Below are 26630 nucleotides of genomic sequence, written 5' to 3'. Positions count from 1 at the left end.
CTATCTACCAATATCATGATTAATGATGAATTAATAGAGGCATTTCTATTAAAATCACTATTGAAAATAAATCATTATTATCTTATATAGTTCTAGAAATTCTACTTCACGCAATGAGATATGAAACAGAAATGAGTCCTAAATGATGAAAGAGATATAAAAAGTATTATTATATACAAAAAACATTACAGACTCAAAGGAATCAGCTAAAAATTTACTAGAAATTTTCTCGGTTTCCAGAAAAAAATTTTAATTTATTTTAATTAATTAATTTTTTTTTTTTTAAAGAGACATGTTTATTCAGCATCACGATCAGACTATTACATTTAGCAATCAACAGCATGGGTGCAAAAAAAAAAAAAAAGTCTACATTAAAACCCTTTGGTGGAATTCTTTACACTTTCCACAAAACAGAAACTAAAATAACCTGTTATGCAATTAGTCACAAATACAGTCGAGTTTTTTGCCCATACACTTGGGTATTGTCTAAAACATGTCTTCTTTGTAGCAGCTAGGCCCAGCAACCACTGTGTTTGGCTGAGTTCACAAATCTTTTGTAACCCGTAGCTTCCCTGTCACTTCTCTGGCTCTCCTCTCCTGCTAAGCTTTGTTTCCTGGCAGTAATTAAAATCTTCTGCCACTGCTATAGCTACTGCTGCTGCTGGAACCGCCATAGCCACCTTGGTTTCATGGTTTGGCAAAATATTGGCCTCCACCACCATAGGGACCAGAGCTTCTGCCTCCAAAATTTCCTCCTTTCATGGGTCCAAAATTTGAAGACTGATTGTTGTAGCTGCCAAAATCATCATAGCTTCCACCACCTCCAAAGTTGCTTCCATCATTACCAAATCCGTTATAGCCATCCCCACTGCCACCATGTCCACCACACCTCGAATGCCACCAAAGCCACCTCGCCCAAGTAAGTTTCCTCCATGGCCAAAGTTGTCATTCCCACCAAAACCACCGCCACGACCACCACCGAAGTTCCCAGGACCACTTCGACCTCTTTGGCTGGAGGAAGCACTAGCCATCTCTTGCTTAGATAAAGCTTTCCTTACTTCACAGTTGTGGCCATTCACAGTACAGCATTTTTGAATGACAATCTTGTCTACAGAGTCATGGTCATCAAATGTTACAAAACAAAGCCTTTCTTTTTGCCACTGCCTCCTCAGTCAGTCATGGCTTCGATCACTTCAATTTTCCCATACTGTTCAAAATAATCTCTTAGATGATGTTCTTCAGTGTCTTCTTTAATGCCACCGACAAAAATCTTTTTCACAGTTAAGTGGGCACCAGGTCTTTGAAAATCTTCTCTAGAGACAGTCCTCTTTGGTTCTACAACTCTTCCATCCACCTTGTGTGGCCTTGCATTCATGGCTGCATCCACCTCTTCCACAGTGGCATAGGTAACAAACCCAAAGCCTCTGGAACGCTTGGTATTTGGATCTCTCATTACCACACAGTCCGTAAGCGTTCCCCATTGCTCAAAATGGCTCCTCAGACTCTCATCGGTTGTTGCAAAGCTCAAACCTCCAATGAAAAGCTTCCGCAGCTGTTCAGGCTCTTTGGGAGACTCTGACTTAGACATGACGGCGGTGGGAGGGGAGACTTTGACAATGCTTACTTGGGGGCGTCCACGGGCAGAAAGGATTAATCTAACAAACATATCTCCAGAAAAAATTTTTTATTGAAAAGCTGTTCTTTTGGGGTAAGTTAGAAAAAAAGGTTAACTTTTCTTAAAGACTGTGGAGTGCTATTTTAAAATTTTTTTAGGCAACCAACTACACAAAATCAGAATGTTTAAATGCTCTAATGAAATAAAGGACAATCAGAGAACAATGCAATATCAATAGCTACCTTCATTATTCTAAAGTACATAGGTTTCAACATTATTGTAGAGTAAGAGGATCCCCAAATTGTCTAATAATTTTCAACTAATTTTTAAATAAGAAGTATATTTATATGGTTAGGCATTTTTAAAGTACAAAAGATTCCACAGTAATAAGTAACTCCTCACCTGTCCTCCACCCACCCATTTCCCCAAATAAAGATCTCAAAATACTTTTTTTATATATCTATAAGCTTTTGAGGAGATATTTACCAATAACTTTCCCATTCAGCTAAAAGGAGACTTTTCTTTCAATAAATAATTTATAGTGGATGCTTGAAGCATTAAATAAGGTCATAGAAATAAGATGGAATGTGTTGATATCTGGCAGACTTACTTTAGGGAACAGAAAACTTCCAAGTTCTTAGTGGAAAAGGGTGTTCTGATTGGCATTGTTTACTTTGTGGAATGGGTAGAACCAAACTGGAAGGAACACCCTGATAAATTGCTTGAAGGGGTGAAGTAAGCCCATCATCTCCAACACTACCGAGCCCACACCACCAACAACAACCACAAGTAAAGGAGGGCAGATGAAGTTAACTACAGGACTCACTTACTAATGTTAGGATATGAGTTTGGAGCCAAAGCTGAACTACCTGGGATAATAAAAAAGAAGCTAGAGTTCTCTTTTCCCACTTACTGTTTAGCTCCTCCCCTAAAAAAAAATGTTGAATAAATATATAAAGAATATAGACCTGAACTAGTACCAAATTATCAGCCTGCTCAAAGTCCCCAGAGTCCAGCCTTTGGTACAGACCAGAAGGACAGGACCCAACCTATCCTATTTTATGGCTACAGAAAATGTTTGGTGTTTTGTTCCATCAGTATGTTAGTGTAGGTACACATACCAAGCATTTGCTATCCTTGTACATAAACGTTGACATACTAATACAACACAAAAAGAAAATATTTTTGAATAAAACACAAAAAGATAAAAGCCCTTAAAATACAGTAATCATCGGAATTTAAAGCCAGTATTTTTTTCAACACCACCACCAACAACAACAAAATAGCATGTGAGGGATTGGAAGTAATAGAGGTACATCAGGGAGAAATTAGCAGATATTATTTTGCTTCTTGACATCATTGGGGAAAATAAATTAATGTGTTTCTCTTGCTATTAAAAAAAAAAAAACTAGTATAACAGAAAGAAAAAGGTATATAACCTCCATATCAAACTCATACAAACACACAAACACTCAAACATAATTTGTGCAATATAACAAAAGAGGAAGATAAAGCAGGAAATATTAAGAAAACATTTTAAAACATTAAGATTATAGAAATAGAATGAAATATTAACAAATTAAACTGTGCCAATAAAAGTCAAGCCCAACAACACTGTAAAAATATAAAAAGAAAACATCAGAGAATTTTTATATTTTACTGGAATACAAAAAACTTTTCTAAGCATAACATGAAACCAAGGCAAAACAAACAAAACTGAAATAACTTCATTATATTTTAAAATTTCTTTGTAGCAAAAACAAATAAATCATGAGATAACTGTTAATATCCTTTATATAGAAGAAGCCCTTAAAAACGATAATAAAATAATAATAAATAATAAATAATAAAATAATAATTAAAAAATAATAAATAACAAAATAATCCAACAGAAAAACGGAAAGCTATAAATACTGGCTTAACAGAAAAGGATATACAGAGCTAATAAAGATATGAAAAGATGCTCAAGAAGGGAAATGCAACTAAAATAATAATGAGGCTTTTTGCCAATTAATCAAAATTAAAAAGACTGATAACATACAATATTATCAAAAATAAGACAATCTTATACATAATTAGTGGAATGTGAATTGTTACCACCTTGTTGAAAAGTAAATTGACAGTTTCTATCAAATTTTAAATGAATGTCTCCCTTAATTTAAAAATCTATTCCAGGAAATCTATCCTACAGAAGTACTCACAAAAGTGGATGAGATTAAATGTGGAAGAATGTTCAGTGCTGGTAAAGTCAACCAACTAACCAACCAACTATAGACAATACAAATTTCTGGAATGTGGTTAAGTCAATGGTGTATCTATAATGGAATGAAGTAGATTTCCATATATTGACATGAAGCATTGTCACTCTCCATATAATGACACTCTGCATTGTGCTGTTGAGTAAAAAACATTTCAGAACATTATTTAAGGTCTAATCCTAAAGTCTAATGGGGGTAGTAGAGAGTATATCCACTTGCAAATGCCCAGAAAGAGAACTGAACAGAGAAAACATAGTGGTAACAGTAGTTACCCCTAGGAAATGAGTTTCAAAAGAGGGGAAATGAATAGGGTATCAGCAAAGGACCTTGATTTTTTGTTTTACACAATATTTTTGAATTTTTTAATAGCAAAAATATGACATTCCCATAATCTTTTTTAAAAACTTTTTTTCCATAAAAAAAGAAAAAAACTTAGATTGGGCCACAAAATAATATGTAAGGCTATTTATAAGGCACATGCTTCAAACAAAATGACTCTGAAAAGAGTTGGACAAAGCTTCTATTTGGCAAACTTAAAGTGTGGTAACAATATCGATTGAGGTAAAATTGAAGATAAAAACATGAAGATAGAGCAAAGGGACATTTTGAACTACTCAAAGATATAACCCACAACTAAAATGTAATAGTCAAAAAACTCTGCCACATGGATTCAGCATTCTTAGTACCAAAAATGTTATAGCTACAAGGGGAAATGAAAACAGAAAACTAGGAGACTTTAACTTCCCTTTCTCTAAATCTCGAACACATTAAGGACAATAAGAACGTAAATGATCTGAACATATAATTATCAAACACTATACATTCTAAGCAAGAATACACTCTTCAAATGCAGTTGGAGCATTTGAACATTCATCCAAGAGTGAACATACAGAGTCAACTCATTCAAATAGATGTTTCATTCCTAGAAATAACCAAAGATATTAAACCAAGAGCCAAACCTGAAGTGAATACCTGATGGCTTTTACAGCCATCAGAGCATGACCAATTTCCAAAGCAAAGAGTTGTTTTCATTGTCAGTAAATCTTTTTGCCAGGCTACATTTAGGGAAAGGAAAAAAGCATGTTTTGTTGGTTAAATCAAACCAGGCAATCAAGCATTTTCTGATATAGCAGTAGGTTCAGAGAAAAATCTCAAAACTTTGGTAACTCATAAATTATTAAGTAATCAGGCATTCCAGTAAAACCATATCACCACTGTCATAAATTCTTCCCACTGCAGAATCACTCAGCCTACGAATGTCAACAAAAGTCTCTGAATGTCAATGTTGTACTATTCTCAGTCAAGCTGACAGAACACGTCTAAACTGACTTCCAAAGAACAGGGTACCAGTTTACCTTTGTTTTTTCATTTAATTTTTTTTTTTTTAACAAAACACATGCACATGGCTAAAAATCAAACAGTGCTAAAAATGTTTAATGAAACAACTACATGACCCATTTCTAGCCTCTGGCAGTCTAGCAGTCCAGAAGCAACTACTGTATTTTTCTGGTAATTCCCTACCATTTTTAATTAGTATACTATTTCTTTTTCTTTTCTTCCTTCCTTCCTCTCTCTTTTTCTTTCTTTTCTTTCTCTCTCCCACTCTCTCTCTCTCCCACTCTCTCTCTCTCTCTTTCTTTTTTTCAGCCAGGTAGTTTTGAGTCTTTTTTTTTTTTTTTTACTTGAAGTATAGTTGCCATAAAATATTAGTTTCAGGTTTCAAGATAGTGATTCGACAATTATACACATTACAATTCATCATGTAGTTACCATCTGTCAACATGCAGTTATTACAATATTACTGATTATATTCCCTATGCTGTGCTTTTCATCTCCATGGCTTACTTTATGCTATTTCTTGACTTATCTATTCTATACATTATCAATAACGCCCTTTATGATAAATAAGGATTCAGCTTTATAACACGAACCCAAACGCCCCTTGTTCATCTTCTCAAAGTAAATATTGGTTCATATTTATACCACTAACACTCAGATATTATCCCATCAGTACACTGCATACCACTATTCCCTGAGCAAGTTCAGAACTAGGTGAAGAAAAAAAAAAAAAAAAAAAAAACAGGGGAAGCTGACAACTGAAAATTGAAGTATCATCTTTATTATCAATAAGGCATTTAACATGACTAAAGTAAACAGCAAAATGGGCTTCCTAATACTGCACCCCAAAATCAAACTTACCTGCCTAATCACAGGCTGCTCTGGACAACCACAGGCCTCCCCCCACAGAAGCAGAGCCTGCCCTGCTAATCTTACTGCATGGTTGAGAGAGCAGACCAGAATGTACCCTCTCTGCAGGCAGGGAGATCTGAAAAGAGAAGACAGAAGGGACTGAGGCACCCATGCCCGGTGTCTTCTCCCAAACTCATTAACTACATCAGTTACTTTGCTTTCCTTGGGTGTGAAAGAGGAACACACTGAGGCTGAGAGTGTTATTTTTTTCCAGCTTTACTGAGGATATAATTGATGTATAATATTGTGCAACTTTAAGGTGTACAACATATTGATTTGATAAACTTGTATTCTGAGAACTGATCACAGTAAGGTTAGTTCACACCTCCATCACACCACACAATTACCATTTCTTTTTTGTAGGGAGAACATTTAAGATACACTCTTAGTACTTTCAAGTATAAAATACAGTGTTGTTAACTATAATCACAATGCTGAATATTAGATTCCCAGAATTTATTCATCTTTTAACTGAAAGTTTATACCCTTTGACTAACATCTTCCCATTCCTACCACCTCCCCACCCCAGCCCCTGGCAACCAACATTCTGCTTTATTTTTTTAGTTTGGCTTTTTAGATTCCACATATAAGTAAGTTCATAGAGTATTTGTCCTTCTCCATCTGACTTTTTTCACTTAGCATAACACCTTCAAGATACCTCCACATTGTCACAAATGGCAGGATTTCCTTCTTTTTCATGGCTGAATAATATTCCATCACGTATATGTATCACATCTTCTTTATTCATTCATCAGCTGATGGACCTTAGGTTGTTTCCATATCCTGGCTATTATAAATAATGCTACAATACATATACGAGTACAGAGATCTCCTCAAGATCCTATTTTCATTTCCCTTGGATATACACCTAGAAGAGGGATTGCTGGATCACATAGTAGATCTATTTTTAATTTTTTGAGGAAATTCCATACTATTTTCCACAGTGGCTGTACCAATTTACATTCTCACCAATGGTGCATAAGAGTTCCGTATTTTCCATATCCTCATGAACACTTACCTCTTGACATTTGATGAGAACTATGTAACAAGGATGAGGTGATAGATCATCGTGGTTTTGACTTGTATCTTCCTGATGATTAGTGACGCTGAACTTTTCTTCATGTACCCGTGGGTCATTTGTTGTCTTCTTTATAAAAATGTCTACTCAGGTCCGTTGCACATTTTTTTAAATTAGATTGAGCTGCATGAATTCCTTACATGTTTTGGATATTAATTCCTTATGAGATATATGATTTGCAAATATCTTCTCCCATTCCAAAGGTTGCTTTTTCACTTTTTGACTATTTATTTCACTGTGCAGAGGTTTTTTAATTTGATATAGTCCCACTTAATTATTTTTGCTTTTGTTGCTTATGCTTTTGATGTCATATTTAAAAAAAAATCATTTGCAAAACCAATGTCAAGGAGCCTTCTCCCTGTGTGTTCTTCTAGGAGTTTTACAGTTTCAGGTCTATTAAGTCTTTAATCCATCTTGAGTTATTTCTGTAAGTGTTGTAAGATAGGGGTCCAATATCAATGAATATTCAATAGCATGTGAATATCCAGTTTTCCCATTACCACTTACTGAAAAGAGTATCCTCAATGGGAAATTGAGTAGTCTTGGCTCCCTTGTCAAATAGTAGTCGATCATATATGAAGGGGGATCTTTCTGGGCTTGACTCAGTTCCACTGATCTGTGTGTCTATTTTTATGCCAGTGTAATACTGCTTTGAGTACTACAGCTTTATAATATAGTTTAAAATCAGCACTTGTATGCTTCTAGCTTTGGTCCTCTTTCTCATGATTGCTTTGGCTATTTGGAGTCCTTGTGGTTCCATTCAACTTTTAGGACTGTTTGTTCTATTTCTGTGAAAAATACCATTGGATTGCATAGAATCTACAGATGACTTTGGATAGTGTGGGCATTTTAACAATACTAATTCTTCCCAGCCAACACAGGATATCTTCCATTTATTTGTGTCTTCTTCAATTTGTTTCATCATAGTCTTATAGTTCTCAGTGGATAGGTCTTTCACCTCCTTGCTTCAATTTATTCATAAGCACCTTATTTTTTTTGACACAATGGTGAATGGGATGGTTTCATTTCTCTTTAACTTAGTTCACTGTTAGGATATACATACACAAGTAATTCCTGTATGTTGACCTTGTATCCTGCAACTTTACCAAATTCAATGATTAGTTCTAACAGTTTTTTTGGAAGTCTGTAGGACTTTCTACTTAAAAGATGATATCAAAAAATAAATAAAAGATCATATCATATCAAACAAAGACAATGTCACTTTTTCTATTGTGATTTGGATGCCTTTTATTTCTTTGTCTTGCCCAGATGATCTGGCTAAGACTTCCAGTACTTGTTAAATAAGAGTGGTAAGACTAGACATCCTTATTTCTTATCCCAAGTGAAAAGCTTGTCAACATTTTACCAATGAGTATGATGTAACCTATGGGTTTACCATATATGGCCTTTATTATGTAGAGGTACATTCCTCCTATACTCAATTTGTTGAAAGGTTTTTAGCAAGAAAGTATGTCGTATTTTGTCAATGCCTTTTCTACATATATTGAGAGGATCACGATTTTATCTTTCATTTCATTAATACGGTGTATCACATTTATATACTTGCTTATATTGAACCATCCTTGCATTCTAGGGATAAAACCACTTGATTATGGTCTATGATCTTTTTAATGTGCTGCTGAATTCAGTTTGCTAGTATTTTTGTTGAAAATTTGTGCATCTATATTGATCCAAGGATTTGGACTGTAATTTTCCTTTTTTCCTGTATCTTCATCTGGCTTTAACATCAGAGGAATGCTAACCTTGTAAAAGGAGTTTCCGAGTGTTCTCTTCAATTTTTTGAAGAATTTAAGAAGGACTGGCATTAGTTCTTTAAATGTTTGGTGGAACTCACTAGTTAAACCATCTGGTTGTGAACTTTTCTAAGTTGGGAGATTGTTGATTGCTGATTCAATCTCCTTCCTTGTTATTGGCCTATTCAGATTTTCTATTTTATCATGACTTAGTCCTAATAGATTGTAGGTTTCTAGAAATTTATCTGTTTACTCTAGGTTATCCAATTTTTTAGCATAAAATTGTCCACAGTAGTCTCTTATAAACCTTTGTACTACTGTGGTAACAGTTGTAATGTCTCCTCTCTCGCTTCTGATTTTATTTATGTGAATATTCTTTTTCCATAGCCTAACTAAAGGTTTGTCAATTTTGCTTATATTTTCAAGAAACCAATTCTTATTTCTTCGAACTTTTCTATTGTGTTGCTGGTGTCTATTTTATTTATCTGCCCTGATCTTTGTTATTTCCTTCCCTTATTAACTTTGGGCTTGGTTTACTCTTCATTTTCTACTTCCTTGAGGTGTAAAGTTATGTTGTTTAAGATCTTTAATTTTCTTCATGTAGATGTTTATTGCTTTATACTTCCTTCTTAGGACTGCTTTTGCTGCATTACATAAGTTTTAGTTTGTTGTCTTTCCATTTTGTTTGTTTCAAGATATTTTTGATAGCCCAATGGTTGCTTTCAGGAATGTGTTGCTTACTAATTTTGACATATTTGTGAATTTTTTAGCTTTCCTCTTGTTGATGATTCCTAGTTTCACACCATCGTGGTCATAAAAGATACCTGGTATTATTTCAATCTTCCTATATAGTATATAGTACAAGTAATCACATCCCTTTAATGTCCTCCAAGAGTAATGTGCCACTCTCCCAGTCTCTTATGCCCACTCTCACAAGTTAATACTATGGATGAGGTAAGAGAGAATGGGTCCTCCACAACTGGGAAAGCCAGGGGCCCACTCACCACTCTCAATTCCCCTCATGGGATAAACCACGGGCTGAAAACATTTATCTGGCCCTAAGCTGTGCCACTGTGGGTGAGGAGTGATGTGGGCAAAGTCAAATCGTTCCTCTTACCCTCTCCAATGTGTCCAAACTCATATACTTTTGCTCCAACACTGTGCTGGAAATTCTCTACTGGAAACCTGGACTTCCACAAAGGTTCTTTCATCTTGTGGGTGACTGTCTAAGACAGTATTTTCCAGGGACTTACAGACTGCAGCCCAGAAGGGCTAGAGACAGAAACAGGCCACTGCAGAGTCCACAGCCAGCACCGAAGTCTTTGTGCCTATTACCTAACACACAGTGTGCAAAGCTCCTTCCTGGTCCCTTGACATATGGTGCCGTATCACTCAGCTCCCACAAAGGCACTTCTGTCCATAAATGGATACCAAATTGTTATTGTTGGGGGGGGGGGTTGGGGCGCAAACGAGGAACATCTTATTCAGCCATGTTGCTGAAGTCACTCAAAACCCAGGAGTGCTGAAATTCCTCTACAAGGAAACAATGACGTGGGGAATAAGTATTCCTTGCCAACAATTAACACAAAACACTGTTGATTTCAAAGCTAAGTACTAAGAGTATATTTTCATTCTTATATAGCCTTTGTTTTCACTACAGCAAACACTTGCCTTTCTTCTTACACAATTGGCCTCTGTCATATCAACATTCAACCCCTGACTGAAAAAAAAAAAAAAAAAAAAGCTATTATGCCATTTCAAGTTCCTGCTTTCTCTAGAAAACTTCCTTCAGGGTTCCCTTACTCCAAATAAACTGATTATTTGCCTGGCTGGTACACAGCTGTTTATCTTGGAATTTCTCTTTGACATTCTTCTGTGCCCTAGATTACGATTCTTTCTCTTTTTTTGGTTTCCTTCCTCATTTGCTAGAACATTACATTAGATTACTTCCTAAGAAAATATAAATAAAAGATAATTTTGCTGAGCCTCTGAATGTCTGAATTGTTTTTACTGTGCCCTCCCACTTGGCTGATACTTCAGCAGAATTCTAGTTTGAGAATCTTTTAGAACATGAAACTATTACTCCCCTGTCTTCCAGAATTCAGTTTTCAATCTCATTCTTTTACAGGTGATCTATTTTTGGTTTTGTTTGCTTTGGGTTTGTTTTTCTTTTGTTTTGTTTTTGTCTCTGGAAGCTATTAAGGTTTTTCTTCACCAAGTACTCTGTAATTTCACAATTGTCCACTTTCTCTACTTTCTTTCTCTAAAGATTTAAATTAGCTGGATTTAAAAATCTTTAATTGATTCTCTCAGGCTTTTATCTTTCTCTCATTTTTCTGTCTCAGTCTTTTTGCTCCGCTTCCTCTGAAAACTGTCCAACTTTATGTAAGAATTCCTCTATAGTTCAGTTACATGTGCAACAAGGGAAACAGCATACTATGGTTAGGATAGGGAGACAGGCATCTCACAGGATGAGCAAATACATATATCAAAAGTCCTATCTTCTCACCTTCGACCTGGAGAAATAGGCAACCGCTTGCTGAAGCTTTGCTGGCCAGATGAGAGAACCAGACAGATAGGACAACAAGCTAGCCTCTCCATGACTACAGTAAACATAATTCCATATTCTGTCTCATGCTTCAGCCCACTCTCAGCTATAACCAGTGTTTCCAAATCTGAGCTGCAAACTGATGTGTTTCAGGTTCTGCCCACCTAAGAAACAGTCTTGTTCACATCCCATCAGTTTGCTCTGTAAGTTGTAGATCCCACCACTGTCTACTATTTTCTGTCCTCTTTCAGTTTTTCATAACTGGCTAAAATCTTTAGCTACTGTTGAAATCTCCTGTATTTCTCACTTCAAGATTTATTCCTTGGGAATGCAAACTGGTGCAGCCACTCTGGAAAACAGTATGGAGGTTCCTCAAAAAACTGAAAATAGAACTACCCTACAACCCAAAAATTGCATTACTAGTATTATCCAAGGGATACAGGCACACTGTTTCGAAGGGGCACATGCACCCCAATGTTTACAGCAGCACTATCAACAATAGCCCAAGTATGGGAAGCGCCCAAATGTCCATCGATGGATGAATGGATAAAGAAGTGGTATATATATACAATGGAGTATAACTCGGCAGTCGAAAAGAAGGGAATCTTGCCATTTCCACGTGGATGGAACTAGAGGGTAGTTATGCTAAGCAAAATTAGTCAGAGAAAGACAAATATCATATGACTTCACTCATATGAGGAACTTTAAGACACAGAACAGATGAACACAAGGGAAGGGAAGCAAAAATAATATAAAACAGGGAGGGGGACGAAACATAAGAGACTCTTAAATATGGGGAACAAAGAGATGGTTACTGGAGGGGTTGTGGGAGGGGGGATGGGCTAAATGGGTCAGGGGCATTAAGGAATCTACCCCTGAAATCATTGTTGTGCCATATGCTAACTAACATGGATGTAAGTTAAAAAAAAAAAAATTATTCCCTATTTATTCCTTTCTATTTTGAGAGGTTTTGGCAGACAAAGAAAATAAATGAATACTATAATCCACCATTTTTTATAGATTTTTTTTCCCAATACATATTTTTACTCTGAACTTCATTAACTTGTAATAACTGTGATGGTTACCTTTATGTGTCCACTTGTATGGGACACTGAGTGCCCATGATCTGTAGTGAAACATCATTCTGAGCGTTTCTGTGAGGGTGCTTTTTTTTGGTCATTTAAATTAATTAGATTGGTCATTAATTAATAGACTGATTTAGGTCATTAAATTAATAGACTGAGTAAAGGAGATTGCTTTCCTAATGTAGATGGACCTTCTCCTATCAGTTGATGGCCAGAAAAGAACAAAAAGCCTGATCCTCCCCTGAGTAAGAAAGAATTACTCCTGCCTGCCTGTCTTCAATCTAAGGCTGGTTTTTCCTTCCTCCTGACTTGAACTAAAGCACTGACTCTTCATGGGTATTGAGCCTGCTGGCTTCCAGACTAGAACTATCATCAGCTCTCCTGGTTCTCAGGCCTTTGGACTCTGGTTAGAACTGCACCATCATCTCTCCTGGATCTGCAGCTTGCAAACTGCAAATCTTGGGCCTCTCAGCCCCTGTAACTGTGTGAGTCAATTTCTTATAATTAATAAATGAATGAATACACACACACACACACACACACACACACACACTTCCTATTGGTTCTGTTTCCCCAGAAAACCCTGACTAATGCAGATAATGATACCAAGAGTGGTTTTAGAGGAACAGGTTTTAAGGATGAGTTTTCTGAATTCGTTCCTGGGCCTCTGGAATTGGATCTCTTACCTGACTACATTTGAAGATGTTAGTGCTCTATTTGCAATAACAGAGTACTGAGAGCCCATAGCATGATCTGACAGGAAGATATGCAAAATATCACCACTGTTTATTCCTAATCAACCATTTATAGGAATCAAGAATCTGCATAATTGTGCATATGATACCTTCAAACATTTCTCATTTAATTAATAAGTATGACATCAGGTAGTTACTCCTAATATCACCGGACAAAGTGGGGAATGAAAAGAGCTTATTGCTCAGAAATTTGAACTCTCAGCTCAAATACAGCAAAAATAACCTGAGAGCTTCTAAGTGTCCCCAGAAGGGGACCCTAATCTTTTGTAGCCACAGGGCTGAGACCTCTGAAAATCAAACCCAGAATTTCATCCTTCAACTGGTGAGATTACAACACAAGTTGGACCTCCCAGACTTGCAGGGTACCTACCATTAAAATGAGGGCATTAGGGAGAAAGAATGTGATCCTAAAACTTGTCTTGGGGATGTGTGGGAAGACCCTGATATCTGTATAAGCAGAAAAGTTCTAGGTCAAATGAACAAGAGTCTAACCTGAATTGTTGAGCCCCTAAAGACCGATGAGTCTTCCTTGCCAGTGGAAGCAGTTTCCTTACCCTTAAAAGAAAAGGCCTTTCCACTCCCAAGTAAAGAGATTAGCATTACATTGCCAGAGGAAATTGTAATGGCCTCCAAGGAGGAAGTTGCCTTCCAAGACAATGCTGATTCACCTCAGGACTCACCCCCACCTGGCGCCCATCTTTGCTTTTAGACCTATCACTAGACTCAAGTCTCAGCAGGCCCCTAAAAGTATGACCTGTGAGGAGGTGTACCAAAAGAGCTACTTAAAGGGTGCATGGATGGTTCAGTTGGTTAAGCATCCGACTTCGGCTCAGGTCATGATCTCACAGTTCGTGGGTTCAAGCCACGTGTTGGGCTCTGTCCTGACAGCTCAGAGCCTGGTGCCTGCTTTGGATCCTGTTTCCCTCGCTCTCTGCCCCTCCCCCACTCACACTCTGTCTCCATCTCTCAAAAAATGAATAAATATTTTTTTAAAAAAAAGGAGCTACTTCAGTTTTCTAATTTATCCAGACAGAAGTGCAGGGAACATGTGTAAGAATGGATATAAAGGGTGTGGGATAATGGTAGAAGGAACATAAAGTTGGATCAGGCCAAATTTACTGTTATGTATGGGCTTACTAAGTAGAGATTCTACATGTGATGCTGCAGGTCAGGGATTTATTAAGAGCTTTAACAGTTTGTTGGTTAATTAGCTAAAACATGGACCAAAAGTTAACTCATCCTGAGCAAGTTGGAAATGCTGGACCTGTCTTGGTTTAAGGCAAAAGAAATGATTCAAAGGCTTAGTTAAGATTGGAGTGTTAAGAATGGGTTATTTCAGACCCACTCACTCACTCTGGGAAGGTCCAGCAGACACACCTTCCACAATAACTGTGAGAAATAAATTTGTGAGGGGAACCCCAGCAGGCCTAAATGGCTCTGTCATCACTCTTCTCTGTAGGCCACTTGATATTAGGAACTACAGTCACTGAATTGTAAAACCTAAATGCCACAGAAGTAACTGAATGCCAAATGGCCAGGGCCAAGTGCAGTGGCACTCAATGACAAAGGCAGGGTGGATATGGCTACCATAATAAACAGCAAAGTCAAAGGAGCAATCATAAAAGTCCGACTTGCACAGACCTATGGCATTAGTTAGTTGATCATGGTATTCCTAGAAATAAAAACGGAGGAAGCCTACCAGTAAATTCTTACTACATCTGTAGAAGCAGAAAAGTTCTAGGTCAAGTGAACAAAACAGTGTCATGGGCCCTCAATCAATTACCAGACTTGAGCCATATTACAGACCCAGAAGCCTTTAACTGAAGGAAAGGATGAGTCCCGTTCAGGCAGTACCCTGATACACTGCCAAAAATTTATATTGGTAATCTTTCTCCCATCCATCCCCAATAGGACCTATGGCCTTTTACCAGGGTAACTGAGCACTGTGGAAAAGGAAAATAATCAGATCTTTCAGGGACTACTGGATGCTGTCTCTGAATTGACACTGCTTCCAAGAGACCCAAAACATCATGGTGGCCTACCAGTCAGAGTAGGGAGCTATGGAGGTCAGGTGATCAATGGAGTTTCAGCTCAGGTCGTCCTCATAGTGGGCCCAGTAGGTCCCTGAACCCCATCCCAGTTCTAGAATGCATGACTGGAACAGACATAATCAACAGCTAGCAGAATCCCCACATTGGCTCCCTGACCTGTGGAGTCAGGGTTATTATGGCGGGAAAGGCCGAATGGAAGCCATTAGAACTGCCACTTCCTAGGAAAACAGTACACCAAAAGTAATACCACAATCCAGGAGTCACTGCAGAGATCAATACCACCACTAAGGACTGGAAAGATATTCCAATACAACTAAGCTATTTTGCCTGTGCAGCAGACAGACCTTGGAGAACAACAGCAGATTATAAGCTTAAGCAGCTGGTAGGTGTAATTGCTGCTGTAGCTACTGTGGTTTTACTGCTTGAGCAAATTCACATATCTCCCGGCACCTGGTATGCAGCTACTGAATAGGCAGATACTATTTTCTCCACACTGGTCAATAAGGATCACCAGAAGCAGTTTGCTGGCAAGGCCAGCAATACACCTTCACTGTCCTCTCTCAGGGGTATAGCAACTCTCCAGCCCTACATCATAATTTAGTTTGCAGGGATCTTAATCAACTTTTCCTTCCACAAGATATCACTCTGGCCCACTACATTGATGACATTATCTGATTGGATCTAGTGCGTAAGAAGTAGCAATACTGTAGACTAACTGGTAAGACATTTGCATGTCAGTGGAAAGTAAATCAGACAAAAATTCAGGAGTCTTCTACCTCAGCAAAATTTCTAGGGCATCAGTGGTGCAGGACATATCTAGATTTCCCTTCAAAAATGAAGGATAAGTTTTTACATCAGGCAACCAAAAGAGAAGTAAGACAATTAGTGGGCCTCTGAATTTGGGGGGCAACACATTCCTCACGTGGGCATGTTACTCAAGCCCATTTACCACATAACTTGAAAAACTGCTCATAGAGCATGGACCAGAGCAAGAGAAGGCTGAAACAGGTCCAGAACGCCACAGAAACTGCTCTGCCAACTGGCCCCTTGCTCCACTAGATCCAATGGTGCTTGAAATGTCAGTGGCAGATAGGGATGATGTCTGGAGCCTCTGGCAGTTCCTTAGAGGTAAACAGCACTACAGACCCTTAGGATTTTGGAACAAAACCCTGCCATCCTCTGCAGATAACTACTCTCCTTTTCAGATACAGCTTAGGCCTTACTAGACTGAACACTTAACCATAAGCCACCAGGTTACCACGGGACCTGAATTACCCATCATGAACTGGGTGTTATCTGACCCACCATACTTTAAAGTCTAGCATGCACAGCAACATTCCACCATCAAATGAAAGTGGCAGATACATAGTACAGCCTGAGCAGGTCCTGAAGATAACAGTAAGTTGCATAAAGAAATGGTCTAAATACCCTGGTCTCCATTCTTGCTTAACCGCTTTCTCTCTCTCAGCCTCTGGACTGGAACTATACCATCAGCTCTTCTGAGTGTCCAGCTTGCCTACTGAAGATATTGGCTCTTAAGACTTGTTAACCAACATAAACATGTAAGCTAATTCCATACAAGAAATCTTACATACACACATATACAGACATCCTATTAGTTCTGTTTCTCTAGAGAAACCTGACTAATACACTGACCAATATCTCTCACTTATATGTCCAGACCAAAAACAAATACCAAAAATAACTGAAATGTGAAAATGTTTAGGAAAAGGCTTAAAGCCTTTACCACACTGAGCAGAACATACAACCCCACAGCAAAAAGCTACATGGGCATAAGGAAGGAATAAATATTATTCTACTTTTACTAATTTAAATCTACCCTAGTGGCTCTCTTTATAAACTCATTGCTTGTATCCTCTCAAGATTCATATGCTGAAGCCCTAACCCTGATATAGTAGTATTTGGAGATAAAGATTTTGGGAGGTAATTAGGGTTAGATGAGGTCATGAGGGTGGAACCCTGATCTGATGGAATTAGTGCCTTTACAAGAAAAGACACCAGAGAGTTTGTGCTCACTTTCTCTCTCTCCCTCTCTTTCTCTCTCTCTCTCTCCATGTGCACACAGAAAAAGGGTCATGTGAGCACACAGCAAGACGACAGCCACCTATGAGCCCAGAGAAGGCTGTAGGCATAGGGACCAGGCAGGAGAAACTCCCATCTATGCCTCCTGAGATGCTGAAAGGGCCCAAAAGCAGTTCTAGCTTCTTCACAGTCACAGTCTGCCAGCAGTCCTAAGGGCCCAGGGCCCCAGTGGGGGACACTCTTGTCTACAACCCTAGTATTTCTAAAAGGACACTCTACTTGGCTCTATCCCTAACAACTGCACTCTGTGAATATACTTTCTGGCACAGGGACCCAAAATGAGACTCTCCCAGCTGTAACCCCAGAAATCCTGAAGGGCCTTACACTTGGCTCCAGTCATATCACAGCCACAGCCCACCACCAGATCCATCAACCAAGGAACCCATCTCCTGCATTCCCGAAAATTCTGAAAGGGATCTATACTCAGTTTCAGCAACTCCAAGCCTCAGTCCTCAAGCTGTCCTGCCAGCTTTTGGGGAACCAAGAGCAGATGCTCATGTCTACACATCAAGAGATCCTGAATTAGCCCTATATTCAGCTCCCAGCCCATCCAGCCAGTTAGGGACCCATCCTGGCCACCCAGGGATCCATCCAGTGAACAGACAGCAGTATTCTCAGGTATCTGATGGGAGCCACACCAGTCCATGCACCAAGTAATAGGCCTGGTGTCTGAAGACCCAACTGTGGACTCTGAAGCAGACCCTTGTCTCAAGGCCACCTTACCTCCTGAACAAGGTACTACTACAGGAAGTTCAATCCACTCAGAGACCAGTCACGATTTATGCCCACCCAAGCTCCTGATAACAGGCCCACCAATCACAGACCCCACTGTGGAGACAGACTTGTAACCAGCTCCAACCCAGCCTAAAATTCCAAGGTAATCCCATCAATACTGAAAACAGACAGGAGGTCTTTACCTGATGAAACCAGCGTGTAAAGACTAGAAGAGGTGTTTATTCCTTCAAATACATAGCCACCAATGCAATACTACATAAGCATCAGGCAAATATGACATCACCAAAGGAAACTAATAAAGTGCGAATAAATGACCCCAAAGAAATGAAGATCTATAGGTTACCTGACAAAGAATTCAAAATAATCATCATAAAGAACCTGAATGAAATGAAAGAAAACAGAGACTACTAAACAAAATCAGAAAAACAATCAATGAACAGAATGAGTTTAAGAAAGAAGTAGAAACCATTAAAAGGAACCAAACAGAAATCCTGGACCTAAAGAATACAATAACAGAAATTAAAACTTCAATACAGAGCTTCAAGAACAGATTTACTCATCCAGAAGAAAGAATCAGCAAACTCAAACACTGTTTGAAATTAGCCAGAGAGACAAAAAATAAAAAAGAATGAAAAAGAGTGAAGAAAGCCTATGTGAACCATTATGGGACACCATCAAGCAAACAAACATTCATATCATAGGAATCTCAGAAGAGGAAAATGGAAGAAAGTTTATTTAAAGAAATAACAATTAAGGGGTGCCTGGGTGGCTCAGCCGGTTGAGCGTCCAACTTTGGCTCAGGTCATGATCTCACAGTTAGCAAGTTCAAGCCCTACATCAGGCTCTGTGCTGACAGCTCAGAGCCTGGTGCCTGCTTTGGATTCTGTGTCTCCCTCTCTCTCTGCCCCCTTCCCCACTCATGCTCTGTATCTCTCTGTCTCTCAAAAATAAACAAACATTAAAAAAAAATTTAAAGAAATAATAGTTGAAATCTCCCAAATCTTTGGAGAATATGGACATTCAAGTACAGGAAGCTCAAAGAACTCCATGTTAGAAAGCAGAAAGAGAAAGCAGCAAGATTCATCACATACAAAGGAACCCCCATATGGCTGTCTGTGGATGTATCTCTCTAAAGAAACTTTGAAAGCCAAAATAAATCATCGGGATTATATATCCAATGTGCTAAACAGCAACAATAAAAAATTGCCAACAAGGAATACTATACCTAGGAAAATTGTCCTTCAGATATGTAGGAGAGTTAAAGACATTCCCAGATAAAGAAAAACTAACAGTTCATCACCACTTGCCCTACCTTACAAGAAATTTTAAAGTGAATTCTTCAAGTTGAAATGAAAGGACACTAATAATATGAAAATATATAAAACCATAAAACTCATGGTGAAGGTAAATATATAGTTAAATTCAGAATACCTAACTATTGGGGCCAACATGGTAGAGAAGTAGGGGAGACTCCCCGTGTCTCTCAAACAAAGAAGTGCAGAAGCCAAAGGACTTTGAACACCAGAGCCTGGGAGGAAAAGAGACTGAATCTACCCGAAGAAAATGGGAGAGCTGGAGAAAAGATAGGTGGGTGACTGCGAACTGGGGGAGATAAAAAAAAAAAAAAAAAAAAAAAAAAGGCCACGTGGGCACAGAGGGGAGAGACAAAGGGAAGAGAAAGAGCGGCTAGGGAAGTGTATGACCATATCTGGACAGGAGAAAGACCTGGGACTGAGACTGAGAGAGATCCGATCTCTAACTGCTGGGCTTTCTTCGGACTGGGGCCAGCTCCCTGTTCGCACACCAGGGGCCTGGATGCAGTGGTATGTAAGGGGCTCGGTCAGCAGTTGGAGAAAGTGGTTCCCTCCCTGGAGGGTTGTGCAACAGTACAAAGCCTGTCCATGTCTGCCACCCACGGGATCAGTGGCTGGGCCGAGGGCACAGTCTGCAGGAGGAAAAGGCAGCCATCTCCCTGGAGTGCTGTGGGAAAAGACAAAGCCTGCATGAGTCCACGACCGCGGGGACTAGCGGCGAGGGCGGCAGCTCAGTCCGCAGAAGGCAGTCCTCCCTGAAGTGCTGTGGCACAAAGCCAGCTGGGGCCACATATTGCCACACTGAGAGGCGCTTCCCCACTGCCAGAACGCACGGAAAAGGACTTTGAATCCTAGCCAAGCGCAAGGTCAGGGGAGGTGGCAGAGCAGAAGGACCGCCCAGTCTGCGCCCATGGTTTGGCACAGTGAGGACGACTCAAACTGAGTCCACCGGGTCCAGGTCCATGAAGAAGAGACTGGGGGATCACCACTCCCCCCGTTGCCCCCACCACCACCAAGGCGGGGCCTCAGGGATCAGTTCAGGGGCCCATAGTAGAAGTGGGTCCAGACTACACCAAACCACGCCCCTTCGCACGGGGTAACCGTACATACACCAGAGCCTCACAGACCCTGCGGAAAGCTCCTCCGACAAGCGCTGCAGCATTGCCTGGATTAACTCTAGGTCAATTCTGGATGTATAGATATATTCTCCCCGCCCCCCACTTTCTCCTTATCTCTTCCCTCTTCTAGGCTGGTAATTCTGGTTATTGGTCTGTCTAAACACACATATTTAATCCATTGTCTTGATACATGTTCTACACCTCCTTCTTTACACTCCTTTCTCTCTCTCTCTGGAATAATCAAGCCATATAGTTTCTCTGTCTGGGTAACTTTATCTTCGTTTCATTTTCCCCACTTCCTTCTTTATTTTCCTTTCTCTCTCTCTGGATTAACCCTTTTAGTCTCTCTGCCTAGTCAATGTTTATTTTTTCTCCCCCCTCCCCCATCATTTCTCTCTTTGTATGTGCTCTTCCAGCACTGCCTCCACCCTCTTCTTTACTTGTAGTCAGTGTTTTGGGGTTTTTTGTTTTAGACTTTAATTTTTTGTTTTTATTTGTTTGTTTGTGTTATTTGTTTGTGTGTTTTCGTCTCCTGTTTCTCTGTTTTCCTTTACAGGGCTACTCCAAGGAACAAATAAAAGCACACCTGGTGGAGGGTCCAAAATATCACTACGAGTAGGGTAATAAAATAACCAAAGTCACAATAACAGAGAGCAAGTAACACTCTCCAAAAAAACACCCCCTGAAGGGCCAGGCCCTGGACAGTGTATGACCCTCCTTTAATATAGCAGTGCTCGCAGGTCCAGAGCACACAACAAGCTATTAAAACACATGAGGGACAGAAAACTAGCCAAAATGACAAAACGGAAGAATTCTCCTCAAACGAAATTCCAGGAAGTAGAGACAGCTAACGAATTGATCAAAACCGATTTAAGCAATATGACTGAACAAGAATTTAGAATAATAGTCACAAAAGTAGTTGCTTGGCTTGAAAAGAGCATAGAGGACAGCAGAGAATCTTTTGCTAGAGATATCAAGGCAGTAAAAAATAGTCATGATGAATTAAAAAATGCTATAAATGAGGTACAAAATAAAATGGAGGGGGCCATAGCACAGATTGAAGAGACAGAAGAGAGAATAGGTGAATTAGAAGATAAAATTATGGAAAAAGAGGAAACAGAAAAAGGCAGATAAAAAAAAAGAAAAAATCCAGGAGTACGAGGGGAGAATTAGAGAACTAAGTGATGCAATCAAACGGAAGAATATCTGTATCATAGGAATCCAGAAGAAGAGAGAGAGAAAGGGGCTGAAGGTATACTTGAACAATTCATACTTGAGAACTTCCCTGATCCAGGGAAGGAAACAGGCATTGAAATCCAAGAGGCACAGAGAACTCCCTTCAGGCGTAACTTGAATCAATCTTCTGCATGACATGTCATAGTGAAACAGGCAAAATACAAGGATAAAGAGAAAATTCTGAAAGCAGCTAGGAATAAATGGGCCTTAACATACAAAGGTAGACACATACAGGTAATAGCAGATCTATTTACTGAAACTTGGCAGGCCAGAAAGGAATGGCAGGACATCTTCAATGAGATGAACAAGAAAAATATGCAGCCAAGAATCCTTTACACAGCAAGTCTGTCATTCAGAATAGAAGGAAAGATAAAGGTTTTCCCAAACCAACAAAAACTGAAGGAATTCATCACCACTAAACCAGCCCTACAAGAGATCTTAAGGGGGACTCTGTGAGTGAAATGTTGCAAGGACCACAAAGTACCAGAGACACTACTACAAGCATGAAACTTACAGACATCACAATGACTCTAAACCCATATCTTTCAATAATAACACTGAATGTAAAAGAACTAACTGCTCCAACCAAAAGACATAGGGTATCAGAATGAATAAAAAAAAAAAAAAAAAAAAAACAAAAAAACCAAGACCCATCTATTTGCTGTCTACAAGAGACTCATTTTAGACCTGAAGACACCTTCAGATTGAAAGTAAGGGGATGGAGAACTATCTATCATGCTACTGGAAGTCAAAAGAAAGTTGGAGTAGCCATACATAAATCAGACAAACTAGACATTAAATTAAAGGCTGTAACAAGAGATGAAGAAGGGCATTATATAATAATTACAGGGTCTCTTCATCAGGAAGAGCTAACAATTATAAATGTCTATGCACCGAATTTGGCAGCCCCCAAATATATAAAACAATTAATCACAAACATAAGCAACCTTATTGATAAGAATGTGGTAATTGCAGGAGAGTCTAATACTCCACTTACAACAATGGATAGAACATCTAGACAGAGAATAAAGAAAGAAACAAGGGCCCTGAATGATACATGGGATCAGATGGATTTGACAGATATATTTAGAACTCTGCAACCCAAAGCAACAGAATATACTTTCTTCTCAAGTGCACATGGAATATTCTCCAAGATAGATCACATACTGAGTCACAAAACAGCCCTTAATAAGTATAAAAGAATTGAGAACATAGGCACACTTTCAGATCACAATGCCATGAAACTTGAAATCAACCACAGGAAAAAGTCTAGAAACCCCCCAAAAGCATGGAGGTTGAAGAACATCCTACTAAAGAATGAATGGGTCAACCAGGCAATTAGAGAAGAAATTAAAAAATATATGGAAACAAATGAAAATGAAAATACACCAATCCAAATGCTTTGGGATGCAGCGAAGCCAGTCCTGAGAGGAAAATACATTGCAATCTAGGCCTATCTCAAGAAACAAGAAAAATCCCCAATACAAAATCTAACAGCACACCTAAAGGAAATAGAAGCAGAACAGCAAAGACACCCCAAACCCAGCAGAAGAAGAGAAATAATAAAGATCAGAGCAGAAATAAAAAATATAGAATCTAAAACAAGAGAACAGATCAATGAAACCAAGAGTTGTTTTTTTGAAAAAATAAATAAAATTGATAAACCTTTAGCCAGGCTTCTCAAAAAGAAAACAGAGAGAGGACCCAAGTAGATAAAATCATGAATGAAAATGGAATTATTACAACCAATCCCTCAGAAATACAAGCAATGATCAGGGAATACTATGAAAAAGTATATGCCAACAAACTGGACAACCTGGAAGAAATGGACAAATTCCTAAGCACCCACACACTTCCAAAACTCAAACAGGAAGAAATAGAATATTTGAACAGACCCCTAACTAGTGAAGAAATTGAATCAGTTATTAAAAATCTCCCAACAAATAAGAGTCCTGGACCAGATGGCTTCCCTGGGGAATTCTACCAGACATTTAAAGCAGAAATAACACCTATCCTTCTCAAGCTGTTCCAAAAAATAGAAAGGGAAGGAAAACTTCCAGACTCATTCTATGAAGCCAGCATTACCTTGATTCCCAAACCAGACAGAGCCCCAGCAAAAAAGAGAACTACAGGCCGATATCCCTGATGAGTATGGATGCAAAAATTCTCAACAAGATACTAGCAAATTGAATTCAACAGCAAATAAAAAGAATTATTCACCATGATCAAGTGGGATTCATTCCTGGGATGCAGGGCTGATTCAACATTCGCAAATCAATCAACGTGATACATCACATTAATAAAAGAAAAGATAAGAACCATATGATCCTGTCAATCGATGCAGAAAAAGCATTTGACAAAATTCAGCATCCTTTCTTAATAAAAACCCTCGAGAAAGTCCGGATAGAAGAAACATACTTAAACATCATAAAAGCCATTTATGAAAAGCCCACAGGTAATATCATCCTCAATGGGGAAAAACAGCGCTTTCCCCCTGAGATCAGGAACACGACAGGGATGTACACTCTCACAGCTGTTGTTTAACATAGTGTTGGATGTTCTAGCATCAGCAATCAGACAACAAAAGGAAATCAAAGGCATCAAAATTGGCAAAGATGAAGTCAAGCTTTCACTTTTTGCAGATGGCATGATACTCTACATGGGAAACCCCATAGACTCCACCAAAAGTCTGGTAGAACTGATACATGAATTCAGCAAAGTCGCAGGATAGAAAATTAACGTACAGAAATCAGTTGCATTTTTATACACCAATAGAAGTGACAGAAAGACAAATAAAGAAACTGATCCCATTCACAATTGCACCAAGAATCATAAAATACCTAGGAATAAACCTAACCAAAGATGTAAAAGATCTGTATGCTGAAAACTAAAGAAAGCTTATGAAGGAAATCGAAGAAGATACAAACAAATTCCATGCTCATGGATTGGAAGAATAAATACTGTTAAAATGTCAACACTACCCAAAGCCATCTACACATTCAATGCAGTCCCAATCAAAATTGCACCAGCATTCTTCTCGAAGCTAGAACAAGCAATCCTAAAATTTGTATGGAACCACAAAAGACCCCGAATAGCCAAAGGAATATTGAAGAAGAAGACTGAAGCAGGAGGCATCACAATCCCAGACTTAAGCCTCTACTACAAAGCTGTAATCATCAAGATAGCATGGTACTGGCACAAAAACAGACACTATCATAGACTCCAGAATAGAATAGAGACTCCAGAATTGGACCCATAAATGTATGGCCAACTAATCTTTGACAAAGCAGGAAAGAATATCCAATGGAGAAAAGACAGTCTCTTTTACAAATGGTGCTGGGAGAATTGGACAGCAACATGCAGAAGAATGAAACTAGACCACTTTCTTACACCATACACAAAAATAAACTCAAAATGGATGAAGGACCTAAATGTGAGACAGGAAACCATCAAAACCCTAGAGGAGAAAGCAGGAAAAAACCTCTCTGACCTCAGCCGCAGCAATTTCTTACTCGACACATCTCCAAAGGCAAGGGAATTTAAAGCAAAAATGAACTATTGGGACCTCATGAAGATATAAAAAGCTTTTGCACTGCAAAGGAAACAATCAACAAAACTAAAAGGCAACCAGCGGAATGGGAAAAAAGGTATTTGCAAATGACATATCGGATAAAGGGCTAGTATCCAAAATCTATAAAGAACTCACCAAACTCCACACCCAAAAGACAAAAAATCCAGTGAAGAAATGGGCAGGGGACATGAATAGACACTTTTCTAAAGAAGACATCCAGAGGGGCGCCTGGGTGGCGCAGTCGGTTAAGCGTCCGACTTCAGCCAGGTCACGATCTCGCGGTCCGTGAGTTCGAGCCCCGCGTCGGGCTCTGGGCTGATGGCTCGGAGCCTGGAGCCTGTTTCCGATTCTGTGTCTCCCTCTCTCTCTGCCCCTCCCCCGTTCATGCTCTGTCTCTCTCTGTCCCAAAAATAAATAAAAAAAAAAAAAAAAAAAAAAAAAAGAAGACATCCAGATGGCCAACCAGCACACGAAAAGATGCTCAACGTCACTCCTCATCAGGGAAATACAAATCAAAACCACACTGAGATACCACCTCACACCAGTCAGAGTGGCTAAAATGAACAAATCAGGAGACTATAGATGTTTGGAGAGGATGTGGAGAAACAGGAACCCTCTTACACTGTTGGTGGGAATGCAAACTGGTGCAGCCACTCTGGAAAACAGTGTGGAGCTTCCTCAAAAAATTAAAAATAGATCTACCCTATGACCCAGCAGTAGCACTGCTAGGAATTGACCCAAGGGATACAGGAGTGCTGATGCCTAGGGGCACTTGTACCCCAATGTTTATAGCAGCACTTTCAACAATAGCCAAATTATGGAAAGAGCCTAAATGTCCATCAACTGATGAATGGATAAAGAAATCATGGTTTATATACACAATGGAATACTACATGGCAATGAGAAAGAATGAAATATGCCCTTCTGTAGCAACGTGGATGGAACTGGAGAGTGTCATGCTAAGTGAAATAAGCCATACAGAGAAAGACAGATACCATATATTTTCACTCTTCTGTGGATTCTGAGAAACTCAACAGAAGACCAGGGGGAGGGAAAGGGGGGGTGTGGAAGTTACAGAGAGGGAAGGCAGCAAACCATAAGAGACTCTTAAATACTGAGAACAATCTGAGGGTTGATGGGGGGTGGGAGGGAGGGGAGGG

The 26630-nt window shown here is 39.1% G+C and overlaps 1 protein-coding gene and 1 pseudogene across 2 annotated transcripts in view; both read right to left on the bottom strand.

Moving 5' to 3' along the window:
* ADAM9 (ADAM metallopeptidase domain 9) overlaps positions 1 to 26630 on the bottom strand; it is a 144535-nt gene that overhangs the window by 17473 nt on the left and 100432 nt on the right. Inside the window, exon 17 of one of the 2 annotated variants that reach the window (XM_049632415.1) lies at positions 6073 to 6199. The exons of the other annotated variant lie outside the window; for it this stretch is intronic. Within the exon in view, the coding sequence (XP_049488372.1) occupies positions 6077 to 6199 (123 nt within the window). The 3' untranslated portion in view covers positions 6073 to 6076. The remainder of the gene's footprint in view (positions 1 to 6072; positions 6200 to 26630) is intronic. 2 annotated transcript variants of the gene reach the window in all.
* LOC125923829 (heterogeneous nuclear ribonucleoprotein A1-like) lies at positions 235 to 2726 on the bottom strand (annotated as a pseudogene).

This window comes from Panthera uncia, chromosome B1 (assembly GCF_023721935.1).
Source record: "Panthera uncia isolate 11264 chromosome B1, Puncia_PCG_1.0, whole genome shotgun sequence".
NCBI lineage: Eukaryota > Metazoa > Chordata > Mammalia > Carnivora > Felidae > Panthera > Panthera uncia.
This window is presented reverse-complemented; position numbering and strand designations above follow the sequence as displayed.